At 43.4% G+C, this 15033-nt stretch overlaps 1 protein-coding gene across 1 annotated transcript in view; it reads right to left on the reverse strand.

The window, feature by feature from the left end:
- Positions 1 to 14290, reverse strand: part of csmd2 (CUB and Sushi multiple domains 2) — a 232329-nt gene extending 218039 nt beyond the window's left edge. The window contains exon 1 of the mRNA XM_044171930.1: positions 13426 to 14290. Within this exon, the coding sequence (XP_044027865.1) occupies positions 13426 to 13600 (175 nt within the window). The 5' untranslated portion in view covers positions 13601 to 14290. The remainder of the gene's footprint in view (positions 1 to 13425) is intronic.
- Positions 14291 to 15033: the final 743 nt, after the last annotated feature.

Raw genomic sequence — 15033 nt, forward strand, 5'->3', positions numbered from 1 at the left:
ACCAGTAACTAGAGAGAAGAACAGAGCAAGAGCTCTCGCCATAGGATTTTTCATTAAAACCTTTAAATAGGCCCAGCAAGTGAGCATCCACCCTCCCAATCACCATCAGGTCAATACTAATCCAGGTAAAACCTCCAAATCCTCCTTTCCTATGTGATTTTCCTATACACAGCCTGGTCAATAATCTCCTCATCATCTCCTATTCATTACGAGACCTCTTTCAGACAAATGCCAATCAATGGCTGATACAGCGGCCTGACGGCAGAGCTTGATAGGGGTCAGAGTGAACTGTGAACCTCTTGCACATCAACATGTTTAGAGTGTAATAGCCCTCCTCAGTATTGGCAGCTAAAATAAAAACACTACAAAGCTGAAAGACGACACCAGAGGAGTAAGTTTTGCAACTGAATAAATGTGTTTCATCTGAGAGCATGTGTTATTAAGGGATGGAACATGCTGTACAGTGCATATTGATATATGACAGGTGATCAACCAGGCGGGAAAGCAGGCTCCGTGTTTCATGGGTACAATTAATCGAAGCAAAAAAAACTCATGACAGAGAATAATTCTACTGAGTCTGCCAGAGCTCTACCAAATGCTATTTTGAAGTGTGAGCACCTGTGCCAAGTGACCGACTCTTAAATCGATAATGACGCACACAATCTGGGATAAAAGACCAAGATAGTGCTTTTAGAGAGGTTGCTTTTTTGGCTGCAGCCAGAAACATTTTATCCTTGCTGAAAAATAGATGGGCAGAATTGAACTGGACAAAAACAGAAACATCAAACTTCACTTGAGAATGTACTTTTGTGAGCATTAAAGACAGATTTACAACATCATCAAGTTTGATTTTCACTTAAGTAATAACTGGGAAGATTTGGCTGCACTGTGTAATCATACTGATCCCTGTTCTCCTTGGATCAACTACGCACAAAATAGTTTACCACCGTATGATACAAGTGCGGTTGAGGTAAACTGAGGGACTGTAAGTCTACTCTCTCTGTTCTTTGAAAACCCAGAGCCTTTGATTAAGTAGCTCCTGCACTCTGGGCTTGGTTGAATTATTTAAGCCTCGCCCAGGGTGCATTATGAAATTAGCTGCTGGGAGCAGGTCACCTACTGTGAAGCCCCTCAGTGTAAATCTGTAGGGCAGAGCCCATCCTGTAGTTGACCCCACTGACACACCATAAAGACCCCTTAAACAGACTGCTGGCCATGCTGTTTAAGTCTGGCTAGACCCCAGCTAGGTCATGTTTTTGTCCAAGTTGTGTAAGTTCAGGTGAACCATTATGAATGTGGAATAGTAGCAAATACGCTGGTTCAGCAATTAGGAAAATTGCTAACTTGTTCTAGTGGTTAGTGTATTTTATCCCTCAGCATGTCTGTGGGAACTATTTGCATTGGCTTGTACTGGAATGTTAACTATGCTTGATATCTGTGGATGTTCAACAGACATGTTGTCCACTGCTTAGCCCACTGTGCCACTGGCAGGATCCGCTTGGCACTAACCATCTCTGGTGTGCACGCCGCCAAATGGGTGTACAGGGAGAGGTATGACCTTGCTGGGGCAGCACTCCAGGTTCTACCTGTGTGTGTGTGTGTGTGTGTGTGTGTGTGTGTGTGTGTGTGTGTGTGTGTGCGTGTTTGTGTATAGGAGCTATTGTTTGCTTTGCCAGGGCAGTTGTTTAGTAGCGGGCATACAGAGCTGCGGCAGTACGCTGTGACACTTTGATGAATCGCTGGTCACTGTGCTGTACTCTGGCAGGACAGCAACCCCTCAGAGCGGAGGAAGGAGACAGGGAGAGACCAAAGGAGAGCGAGAGAGCGAGGGCGAGCGGGGCAGACAGACAAAATAGACTGACTGGCTGACTGAATGTATGGACATAAGAGAAAATGGATTTGGAAGATATGATGTGAGGAAGAATAGAAGCAAAGGTGAGATGAGGGACAAACTAGGGGGAATAAAAAATAGCAGCAGAAAGGCAAAGACAGGGAGGAATGAAAGTTTGCGAGAAAGAACATGTCAGAAGGTCAGCGAGAGGAAGAGCAACGGCCAATGGGAGTAAATGAGTTGGAAAGAGGAGGAAGACTATTTAGGGGGATAGATTTTTTTTACCTATTTTCTGCATCTTGTTGCCCTTCAGTGCTGAGGTCACAGACAGATAGTGTGACATTTACAGCAAGATAGTGCTTAATCTGCACTGTTAGCGAATCCTAGAGGTCTATTTGGAGGGGTGCTTCATCAGTGTGTGTGTCTTTTGTTTGTGTGAAGTGAGACAAGTGCACACACATGTCTGCATATGGAGGTATCAGTTGTCTGCACATGTATGAGTGTAATCCCTATACGCTGGTTGAGTATAGTGTCACATATCTGCATGTCACTCCTCAGCTTAGATGCAATTACACTGACTATAGTGACCCTCAATGGGAGGAAATTTCATCTTGCCGAACATAATGTTAACATCACGTTCACATAATACCATAAAAACACAAACAATACTTGCAATACAAAACTGCAAATCTCCTTTCTGGACTCACATCTCATTATCCCTTCCCGCCTCTATCTGGTCTCCCATCTATCATTCAAGTTTACCTTTGGACAAAAGACCATCCTGTTCTTGCAGTCAATAATAGAAGTGCCCTACTTTTTATGTTGTGCATGATGAATACAATGAAACTTATTGTTAGATGTTTGAGAAAGGTCCTTCGGAATTGCAATATTTCTTAGCGCGGCATAAAATATTGAAATATTAAATCAATTCAACAGAAAATTACTTGTTCCACTTGTAGCCAAAACATGTACAGTATAGCTAAGGAAACCTGACAAGAACCATGTGCTCACCCATTAAATTGAGATAGGACCATGAACTACCTATTCCAAGTCTCCCGCAACACATAGCTAAAATAAAGAGTTTAGCTCTTTCCTTATTCTCAAGAGAAACCATAAAATCTTCATACATGCGGTCTATCAGGGGCTATATCCATACAAAATGAGCATCCCATTGGAGCAAACATGGAATAATTTCCAACTAAATAAGTGCGTCCCTTGGGGTTTATCAAGTAACAAAGCTATCCAATATCACATATAACCTATGAGAAAACTTCAAACAACCAAATGTTTTGTGTGTGTGTGTGTGTGTGTGTGCCAGTAACTGCGTCCCTGGTGGGAAGATAAACCTTCCGCCCCATAGATCCTCTCAGCACCACTATTTGTCTCTTGACGTGTCAGCGCATATGCACGCCTTGCCCGCATCATATCCGAATTAACCTCTAGATGGCCGCCATTAAAATGGAAATGGGTGAGCTCAGCGATCCCGCTCGCCTCCATACATTAGGCTAATGTCCGGGCCAGTACGACACCGCCTGCCATTACAGACAAGCCAAATGCAGTGGAAGGCTCTTGCGATAGGCTTGCTCCCACTTAGCCCCCCCCCTCACAGGTTGTTTCCACTGGGATGAATGTTAAATGCTGTTTCCTTAAAAGGGCAGAAAAATGGAGCTTGCTTTTCCAACGGTGCACGTTCAGAGCTTGGAAAGGCTTCCTGCCGCATGAATGTGTGAAGCAAAACAGTGATCTGTGTAAACACATACAGAGAGGATGCTCAAGCAAACACATACGTGAATGCATTTGCCAACATAACATACTCTCAGCTGTAAATCAGGGAACACATGCGTCTATACCATGATAATGACGCCAGTTGTGACAGTCACTTATCAGGCTCTGGCATTTCTTTCGAGGATTTGTTGACGACTTTGGCAACACATAGTTAATACACACAGACTCGCAAACACACAAAATCACACTGTCACAGCAACATGGAGCTGGAGGGTGAAATGTGTTTGGTAAGAAAATAAACAACACCCACGTGCAAAAATGCAGCCAAAGATTAAAGCATCAAAGAAAGTGCCTGCATGCTAAGAGAAGAGGCGTGCATGTAGAAATGCTCACTTGCATGTGTGCATGCACATGTTCCTGACTGTTATCTGGGCTGGCAAAAGAGGCACAATGGAGCATGTGTTCTCTCAGACAGAGAGGAAGAGAAGGGGGGGCGGCCGGGCAGTTCCCTCCAGCTGGGTCATATTTAACCAGCAGTATTATCATCCCAAAAGGACCTGCAACCCAGCCACCCAACCCAAAAAAAAAGCCAAACACACATTTTCACACCATTTCAGCCCATCCCATAAACCACAAAATGATTTTACCAAGTTCAATACATTTAAATAGCTCTATGGTAAGTTGGTGTTGCTGTGAACAAAACAGCTCCTCAGCAACCCACATATCAAGGCACCAAGCTGATCAATAGAAAATAGCCCATTCAGAGTCAAAGGCATGTTACGGTTGATGTTCTTCCCTTTTAGAAAGACCCCTGTCTTTGTGGGGGAGTTTATTCAGTGCTGATACAATTGGGCCTCCCACACAACACACAGTGAGGCTAGATGCCGGGAGAAATGTGTCGGTGTGTTTCTATGTTCGTGTGTGCGCACACATTTGTATTTGGGATAGAATTTTACCAGCCTTGCTTCCGAGTACTCAGCCCTGGCCATTTCTCTCTCTCTGCCCTGGTTTTCCCTCACCTGGAAACACTCTCCCTGTTAAGCAAACTACTGTGCAATACAATGACTAACTACAATATAGCCACATGCTCACGGAGTGTCTGCCAAATGAGTGGGGCCGTCCTTCCCCTGCACGGTGGTGGTAATTGCACAATCATCCCTTTGGGTTGCCGTGTGTGTGTTTTGGTGGTTGTGCACATTTGTAAATCGGGTTCCACCTTCCCCCTCTACTTCATGAGTTGAAAAAAAAGAGGAGAGAAGTGCAGTTCCAAGAGCCTCATTCACTGCTCCTGTCAAAGAAGCTGTATGTTATTCCTATGACAACAAGAAAACAGGAGAACACATATGAAGACAAATCCCTTTCCTCAACTATTTATTATTGCTTGAGTCAGCCCTAACACTTCGCAATCGCATGCATACACACACCACCACACAGGCACGCACATACAGCACATCCAAATGCACACACACATTTATACACACATACATGCCTCAAATAATTTAAGTCTTCTCTTCCTAATTGTGCAACACTAATATGTGAAACAGTGAAAGTCTATTATCACCTCATTTTCACTCTGCTCACATCTGACAGCTGGATTCTTTGAGTTATGTTAGACTGAATCTCTGCCGAGGAGCCAATCTTAGTTACATCCTGCCATGTATATGCACTTACATTACACTAGAAATAAGTGAAAACTACACTTTGTAGACTTTAAGCAATCAATAGCATCAACAGGAGGTGGGGTAATGCAATTATGGATGTGTTAAATGTATGAGATGATCATCCGGACATGTTCTTGATCTATGTGTGCGTTAGTGAGTGGGCATTCATGAACATTTGATCCCCTCTGAGCAGTGTATATTAAACCAGAGAGGAAGCACCGATCCAAAGGTCAGGTCATGACCAGTCCCAGCAGGACTATTCCGTCCATCACTGAGAGATAGATGAGCAGCAGACGATCAGTCAGCCTCACTTACTGTAGTACACTTTAACCTTTCAACTCAGATCCTAACTGCACCCCAGGAAGGCTCAAGTGTCAGCTGCAGACCACAATCCTTATTAATGGGCTAGATGTATCACTCTTAACTGGATGAGAATATATTTTAAATGAAAGAAGTTATTGTCTCCACATGTTGCATTTCCACACTGCTGGAAGCATTACATTGGGAACTTTTGCATGGGAAATGTATGTGTAAATTAAAAACAATGTTGTTGTTTTTTCCAAATATAAAGATGGTGAGACAAACACATTTTGGCAGTGTGTCAGATTGGCAACAAAGTCTATACGATATTTAGTTAAGATAATACAGTTGATAACATTAAATCATATTTCCTAATGTATTTTCAGACACAAGGTTCCCTCTAATTTGCATGAAAATTCAGACAAAGATGATAAATATTTGTCTCTTTGTTCCTGAATATCATTAACAGAGTAGTTGGCTTTATAAATTAAGCCCAAATATAAGATAAAAGATTGCCCAGATATGAGATAACATTTCTGAATGTCTTGTTGGGTTTGTCATCTTCTAACATGACTTTTTTATGACACTGTATTTCTTGACTGCTTGACAAATAATTCTGTCTGGTCCATTTCTGTGGTAAAGACATCAGGAGACACTTTCTGCTCATTTCCGCTCATTACGAATTTATTTTCTCTCTGGCAGCAAAACATCAACAACAACATGAGCCAGCTGACAACTGCTGTAACGTTAGGTTAAACTGGTTTGGACACTTGACACTTTAAAAAACACTTTATTACAAGAGTGCAGGAGTCACGTAAATTTACATTGACATTGGACACTTTGAGGGTGATTAACTCCAGCAGACACACTTTAGACTGACTTTAGATAGAAGCTTGCTGGCCTAGTGACATTTTGGCTACAAACAACCTACAACATTCTCTTAGTCAGACATTTTGGTAAATATGCTTATTGGCTCTCATGTTGAGTTAGCTGAAAAGATCAATATTCTTGTTGTTGCCATGAAAATAGTCCCGCACTAAATCTACCGTAAAACCACAGCTCAACCTTTTTACACCACAGGTTTTTGTGCAGATTAAACTAATGAGATATAACATGTTAATTACTGATATTTAGAGGTGTTGGTAGGTGGATTTTGTTACCTTTGTACAGAGCATCGCTATCTATTTCCCCCTGTTTCCAGTCTCTGTGTTAAGCTAAGCTTTCCCAAAATGTCAGACTATTGCTTTAAAGAAACAGAAACACAAAAGCCACTGCTCACTCAAATAAATGAGAACAAAAGCTTTTGTGAATATGTAAACGTCTGGACCACCACTTTTTTAATATTGTATTTATTCAGGCCATTACAGTAATTTATTCCAGACCAGTAGTGTCCTTTTTCCCATCGTACAAAGTTATGACAAATGCTTGTGAATGCACAGATAGGCACACATGACTGAACACAGACTCTTAATCTTCCATTAGTACTGACTACAATACACAAGTGCCACACCACATTAATCCTAAAAAGATATAAGTGAAAGTAAATATGCTTTCGATGCTAAACTCAAACTAGACCATAAAAGTTTAGGAATGCAAGACAAACACACACTCACACACATTCACTGACTCTCTCCACATGATGACTCTGCCTCTTTCCCAGAAAAAGACCACTGACAGATTGCCTATACGTTGAATAGAGAGAGAAGCAGTACAGGAAAGGAAACAAGACAAGGACAAGATACCTCTTGCCCAGGATCTAATCTTCAATCTCTGGGATCACTGATATCGGATAAGAACAGTGTAAACCAGTATGCTAAAGAAACCCCTGCCTGAGCTATGTGTCTATACAAGACAGACAGGGCATCTGTCTCTCACTTTGTAGCTGGTAGATTTACAGTAGCTGAAGCAAATTCCCATGTTTGATAATAACAGGAAGACGAGGATGTGAATCAAGATTGAGACTTCTTTGTTATAGCTTTGTTACCATACATGGCTCAGGGTGAGCTCTGGATTTTTTATTTATTTATATATTTTCCTGAGCATGTATGTTCTTTTCCTGACATGTCTTGCCTCACAGCAGTTGCACGGCTGTTACAGTAGTTGCACATATTCACATCTGGGAGCTGCCCAGTGCAACCAAGCTGTTCTTTTGTCTTCTACTGGGATATTTGGGTAGGAAAAGCAAAATTAAATCCACTTTCTTATCAAGAATAATGTGTCCTTGAGCAATACACTTTGCTGTAGCTCCATCCACCATCCAGTGTCTTTAATGGAGATGAGCTGCTAAAATGCTAACAGCAGAAGACTGTAGTTTAACAGAAGAGCGCACAGGAGTATGTTGTGAATGTGATGCATAAGCACTGCCAGAATAGAGCAATAGTGCTTGATTTATATTCCCTGGATAAGTGAAGCAGCCAAATATACATTTATTAATCTAACGCCTTGCTCAGGGACATGCTGAGAGTCATATTTGAAGGAAACAAGTGTTTCTCATTTGTTTTCCACCAGGTTTTTCTCTGCTTGTGTCAGATTTGAACTATCGACTTAACAACCAGAGCCCACTGATATATAAATGCCTCAGTTTGCATATGTGTATGGCTTATATTTAATGAAAGCAAACTATTTTACTGTGGAAATACTATCAAACTCAAATACCATTGCTGAGTGTTTAATAGATGAAATAGCAGAGGAAGCAATTGAATTGTAGCCCATGAAAATGAATTGGATGTTCTTCATCATATCACTGAGTGCCTCTTTAATCTGGTTATAAGTTCATAAGCTCTGATGGTCCAGTTTGTGTGTGTGTGTGTGTGTGTGTGTGTGTGTGTGTGTGTGTGTGTGTGTGTGTGTGCGTGTGTGTACGTGAGTGTGTGTAAAAGTCAATGAAGCTGTGTACACTGGCAAATGGCGGCATGCATGCACTTAGGAATATTTTTTGGGGGGTGAGTCTGCGAGTGTGCATGAATTAGTGAGTGAGTGTGTGTGTGTGTGTGTGTGTGTGTGTGTGTGTGTGTGTGTGTGTGTGTGTGTGTGTGTGTGTGTGTGTGTGTGTGTGTGTGAGAGTGACTGTGTGGCTGTGAACAGTGTGACGGAGCACAGTGACAGAGCTCTGGCCATCTGGAGACAGATGACAGTGTGATTCACCAGAGAGGAGGATGGAGGAAGAAAGAGGGGTGGCGGGATGGATGGAGGGAGGATAGAAGGAGAAGGTACAAGGGGAAGACAGAGAGAGGAGCAGGGTGACACATCAGCAGGTGGGTGGGGAAAGAAAGGTGCTCACGAGGACGAAGCATTTGCCTCATCTGAAAGCTGCATATGTGCTCATATGCACCCATGTCCACACACACACACACACACACACACACACATTCCATCTCTCATTGGCCCTTTTTTGAGCTAGCTAATGACCTGCTTGTCAACACTTTAGTCTAATCATCCTAGAGTGAATGGGGGTGGCAACTCACAGACTCATCCAAACACACACACGTGCCCACAAGCTTACTTACACGCTGTTAGTTGTTGAAATAGCAGTCTGCTTGATGCCTGATAAGAAAATGAGCCCTCCAAATAGATAATTTACTAAAGAGAGGAAAATCACCCAGCACTCAAAAGGCACAGAAACATAGGGCCCAGATTATCTCTCAGCTGGTGTAAGCTTATCACCCTTTATACTCCAACAGTCGTCTCCCCTCTCTGCCTCTTAGTTTCCCTTGCAGTACTTCTGTCCTGCTGTTTTCCCCCCTCCCTGTGCCACCTCTTTATTATCCCATCTTTATCTTGACCACCTCTCTCTCTCCCACTCCACAGTTCTTTCTTCTTTGCTCAAGTAGGAAAGCCAACAACGCGTCAATACGCATCTACTTTGCATTCTAGACGTTTCTGTTTTGAGTAAATAGATAATGTCATCTGTTTCTCAGCTCCCATTCCATCCTTTATTGCTCAACGGTGAATGTAGAGAGCAGATGGGAGATAGGAAGCAACAGAGCGTGCAGGTAGTGGAGGATTTGAGATTGAGAGTAGCAGGCAGACAGGTGGGAGAGAGGTGAGAAACAAAAGGGAAGTGAGATGCCCATTTATTCATCACGAAAACACATAAGACACATGGGACTCTATGTTTGCTAAGTTTAAAGGATTTACAGGAAGTCAACACAACATTTTCATCCATGTGATCATGCGTGTTCACAAGACCAATAAACCAACTCCAGTTTAGTTTCCACATATCTTAGCCAACAGTTATGAAATAGGCAATACAGGGCCTCCATGATGGTGGTTTACAATGTGGGGTTTGGCATCCACATGGATCCTTGAGTGAGGATCCTAAGCAGTTCCCAGCAAAAATGAGGAATGTCACTACACTAAACTACATACTAGGGCTGCATCTAATGATTAGTTTCATTATCAATCAATCTGCCGGTTATTTTCTCAATGAATCATTTGATTATAAAGTGACAGAAAAAATGTCCATCCCCAATTTCCTGAAGCACAAGTTGACATCTTCAAATTGCTTGTTCTGTCCAACCAACAGGCTGAGGTTATTTCATTTAATATCAAAGCAAATCCTCACATTTGAGAGGCTTGAACTAGGTCATATTTGGCTTTTTCTTTCAGTAGACTAATCAATTTAGCTCTACATACTATGTCAATGAGATAATGTATATGACTGAAGGTAGAACAGTTACTAAATTCAGTATAAAACCAACAGCAGAAACCTTGTTATATGATCTGGTCAAATAGGGGTCTGAAGTCTGTGTCTAACTGAGGGTTCAAAGCCATGAAAACATTGGAGAAATCCCAATTTATAGAGCCAGCTAGCCCTCCACAGAGGAGCAGCTGCTGCTGAGGCTGTTGGCTGGGGGAGCTGTCCATGGTGCTGAAGAGAACCAGCTGAGTGGCAAATTCAGCTGGCACTGCGCTGTCCAGGGTGCTGAAAATGTCACCATACAGTGAGTTTTGGGGATCCCCATGGGTCACTGGAGCGTGCACCCCCCAAAAAAAAAAAAAAAAATTTAAATAAAAGTCTAAGTAAGAAAAAGTCTATTCAAACTAATAGACTCCTCTCTTATCTCAGTAAATGCATTGCTAAATCATAATAGTATTGTTTCCCAATAGGTGTTCCCAATTAAAATTGCATCAATTATAAAGGTCCGCGGCCTTTTGTACCTGAAGGTCTTTAAAATTAAAATGTTAGTAATTTTTTGATTTGTGGAACTTCAAAAGCGACTTCATACCAAAGGTTTTTTTTTCTCCCTGCGTTATTGTCTGGAAACGCATACACACTCCAGTGAGCGCACGCACGCACGCACACACACACATGCACACACTTTCGCCCTGTCTCTTTCTTCAGGAACCTTATGACTGTGCGAATACAAGCAAATGTCATGAAGTAAAAAAGATAAAACGGAAAGGGGCATCAAGCCCTTCAGTCCTCATAATATTACTGCAAGTTGCATCATGAGCACAACGCGGTGCCTTTATATAAAGGAGAGCGCGGTTGAGAGGAGAGGACGACGAAGCGTGATCTTGCGTGTAAATGGACACGCTGAGCGACTGTCTCATGCGCCGATGACGAATGATCTAACACCGGCCGAGCTGGAGTGGAGAGCCGAAACACGCACCAAATAGGCAAGACACGTCATCCTCATCTGCCTCCCCCACCCGTCCCTTCTCTTTCCTCCCCTACCCGGCCTTTGCATCCTCTGCTCTGTACGTTTAAATGAATAGAGGTTGATTACCGTTTATTGAGCGTCGAGTCCACTGGGACAGCTGGTTTTGACCTCAGGGAGACAGCGCACTGCTCTCTCTTGAATATATCTTTGTCAAAAACCTCTCCCACGTCTCTATCTTTGTCTGCGTGGCCCTTGGGGAACGATAATAGGATTAAACGGGAGGCTGAAAATTGTTTGAAAGTAAGACCGGCCGACGAATGAAGACAGTATTAAAGCACTACACGTGATGCGTATCAAACATAGCGTGGAAATGAGCCTTTTTATTTGGCCAACATGCAACATTATACATGTATCAGCCACTGCTGGGCATTAATTGGCAAGTCTTGCTTTGGTTTGATAAAGTATGTGGGCAGAGACATGTCACCTAACCCCTGGTCTTCTCTTCCCTCTCCGCTCCGCCTCTCAGCATAGTGTGAGGCTCTGGTGCCGCTCAATGGGAGGATGGGGAAATTGCTGGTGGCTGCAGCACCGAGGGAAGCGCCAGACCACCTCAACGCCGGCGTGTGATATTCAAACATATTTATTGACACCGTTTAAAGTAAACGTTGTTACAGGAGGGGGAGATATATAGTCTACCATTCCCCGCTCTTCGTAAATATGTGCAATAAGTTAGAGTCGCTTTATTGGTTCCAAAGGTAGACTCAAACGGCAAGAGAGTAGGCAATAAAAAGCTCCCTGGGCGCAAATAAAACAAGAAGCTTCAAACGAATATAGCCGCAATGAGATTTACTCCGCGGGAAAAGTCAAGAGAGATTTGTCTGTATCATTGGGACTGAGCTGTGCTTGTGATAAACCTACATCTCACCGCAACCATCTGCGTGGTTGATGACACATGGTTGATCAAAAGTGGGTGACGAGTGGGACTTATTTGGTGGGAGACACGAGGGGTGACGTTTCTGTAAAATAGTAATGCTCAAGCTCAAACCACACTTCTACAGTATGAGACGACACGGCCCTGCTGTGCTTTGGTGATGCTGAAAATGTGCCCAGTTTCCACTCACTCGTGGATTATGCGCTGTCCAACCAAAGGTATGAGTGGGCGAACACAGAGCCATGACTCACTGTCAAATTCATATTGTGGCCGTGGCAGTATTTTTGGCTTTTGCTAAAAATAGTGCCCATTCTGTGGTGTGGAGCCAAGACAGTGATTAAACGGTTGACTTTCTTTGCCAAAGGACCTGCTCGGGATGGCAAAAATCATTGCGGCTCTTCCCCGAAAAGCCTGGGCTCTAAATAATGCCACCAGCCCTTTGTAATGAATGTCCACGGCTAAGGAAAGAAAAAAAAAAATCATGGACCTGTAACTGAGTCTCTCCTTTCAGAAACACATTCGGTTGCGAAGACGTGAAAGTAAATTCATAGCAATGATAATCTGTTGAACGCCCAGCTCCGTTTGCGAGATTTCCATTTGCAATTAATCAAGGACAGAAAACCCAGCCAGTTAATTAGGCCTATCCCCCTACACACGCGCGCACGCTGCCACACACACACACACACAGAGAGAGAGAGAGAGAGAGAGAGAGAGAGAGAGAGAGAGAGAGAGAGAGAGAGAAACTGTACACAAAATGTTGTTCAGTGATGTTTACTTGAGCGAGTGGAGAATCTTACGGGGTCTGAGCTGGGAAACTGAGAAGGAACAGTCAGAAAGAAGAACACCCCCCTCTAAACACACACACACACATACACACACACACACTCACGCACACCCTGGACTCTGAACAACACCGTAACAACTACTTGACCACCTCAACTGGTTTCCCCATGCCTAACTAACGTTTCTCTTTACCTGAAAAACCTCCTTTGTAGGAAGCAACATTCACACGAGGTGTTTATTTAAACATCCCTACAGCTCATTTAATCCACCCACTCCCTCAAAAAACACCCAACACAGTCCTTTAATGAAACGCATCAACAGAGTCAGGGAGAGACAGGCAGCTCAGTTGCAATTCGTAAGGGTTCTGGTGTCACCAAAATAGCCACCCAACCAGCCACCTCTCCTCTATTAATAACTTTGGGTGCTAACAGCGACATCACAGCAAGGTTGATCCTAAATGCACCTTTAGGATGCGTGAGTGTGTGTGTTGCTGATTTGCATTCAGCCAGGGATCGGGGAGGCTGGGCGGTGGAGTGGGGTAAGCCTGCTGCATTTTGCATGACTTCAGCTGTAGAGATGGGGACTTACCCTTTACTGAGGCGGCCAGTAGCCCCATATATAAGAACAGCACCCGGCTCCAATGATGCGCCTGCACTCCCGCCTTCATTAGAGCAAAAATCCGTATTCCGTCCCCTTTCCTGCATGCGCATTCCGGTCTCCTTGGAAGTCCCGTTGCTCCGTCCCGGTTTGAAGCGGCGGTCATGGCAGGGCTTTTCTCTGGTCTGGCAGGCACGATAGTTCTCAGATGGTCAAAAAAGGGAGATTCACTCGGTGTCGGTGCTGAGAAAAATCCCAATGCATGGAGGAGGCTCGGATCTCGCAGCTGGACTGAACCATGTCATGCGGGGACCGAGGGGTTCAGAGTCTCTGTGTGAGAAGATAGATTTCACACCTAAAGAGGGGGGAAAGGAGGGAAGGCAAACCAAAGGGGAGACGTGATTCAAGTGGTCACTGATCTATCCCGAACGCATAAAAAATCACGAAAATCCCTCGTCCGCTCCACATATGTAATTGTTATTACCAGACTCACGTCAAAACCAGGAGATCCCTCCTTCAGTTTGTCCCGCAGCACTTATTTTTCCTTCTCTTTAATTTATCCCCATTTAAAGACAACATTTGCGGTGCCGATAATCCACGTCTAAACTCGTCGCTAGACCGAGATTCGGATAAACGAACGACGAATGATGGGTAGCCACAGAGGTTATCCGGATCCAAGAAATGCCGCCTCGTTTTAGAAGTTCTCAGCCAACATTGGAGTGTGGTCAGTGATCTTATTGTATAGAGAGAAATATGCAGTATGTTGCGTATGTATTCCCAGTATCGCAGCGCTTGCCCGCAGCTTCGTCTCGGGTCTGTGCGACGCCAAGATTCAGACTGCAGACCTGCTCCTTCTCTGCGCGTCTCTCTCTCTCTCTCTCTCTCTCTCTCTCTCTCTCTCTCTCTCTCTCTCTCTCTCTCTCACAGTACCCTCTCCAGTCATATCAGATGCAGACATTTTCAAAAGCGTTTTGAGATATATCTAACTTACTCCTTTCACTAGTGATTAAGGTATACTCATTAGGTAAGTGAGTGAGGTCAATAACCGACTTTTATAGCTACAAGCTATTCTTTTTTATAATAAATCAATATTCCTCTACAATAATAATTGTATTTAATTTAAATAATAATAATATATGAAGGATTAAATCCCTTGTTCCAATTTGTTAAGATTTAGGGGCCCACAATGAGGCCATTTTCTCCATCCATTAAGACCAATCATCGCCAGTTTAACAGAGATGTCCACTTCCTGCTCACTAAACGTGAAATTGATGCTTAACGGGCTGGAACCCTCGCCAGTAAATTTGAATGTCATTTCCACTTTTGCATATGACCGGTATAATTCGTTTTCCGCAATGCGCCGTGCGTGGAAACAGTCGGGCTAATGAAATACGCGTTGGCCTTCAACCCTACATATGTGTTGGAGATCATAAATAGGCTTCCCTCAACATTAAATTAAACTTTGCCAACACTAGGCTGCTCCTGCCCCCCAAATCAGGTTGTTCTGGGACACACTGTTCTCAGGAAATAGCCTAATGTGAGTTACTGAATGATTTGCAGTGGTAAATTATAGGAAAGTCCAATAAATTTGAAGTTTGT

This window comes from Siniperca chuatsi, linkage group LG17, assembly GCF_020085105.1.
Source record: "Siniperca chuatsi isolate FFG_IHB_CAS linkage group LG17, ASM2008510v1, whole genome shotgun sequence".
NCBI lineage: Eukaryota > Metazoa > Chordata > Actinopteri > Centrarchiformes > Sinipercidae > Siniperca > Siniperca chuatsi.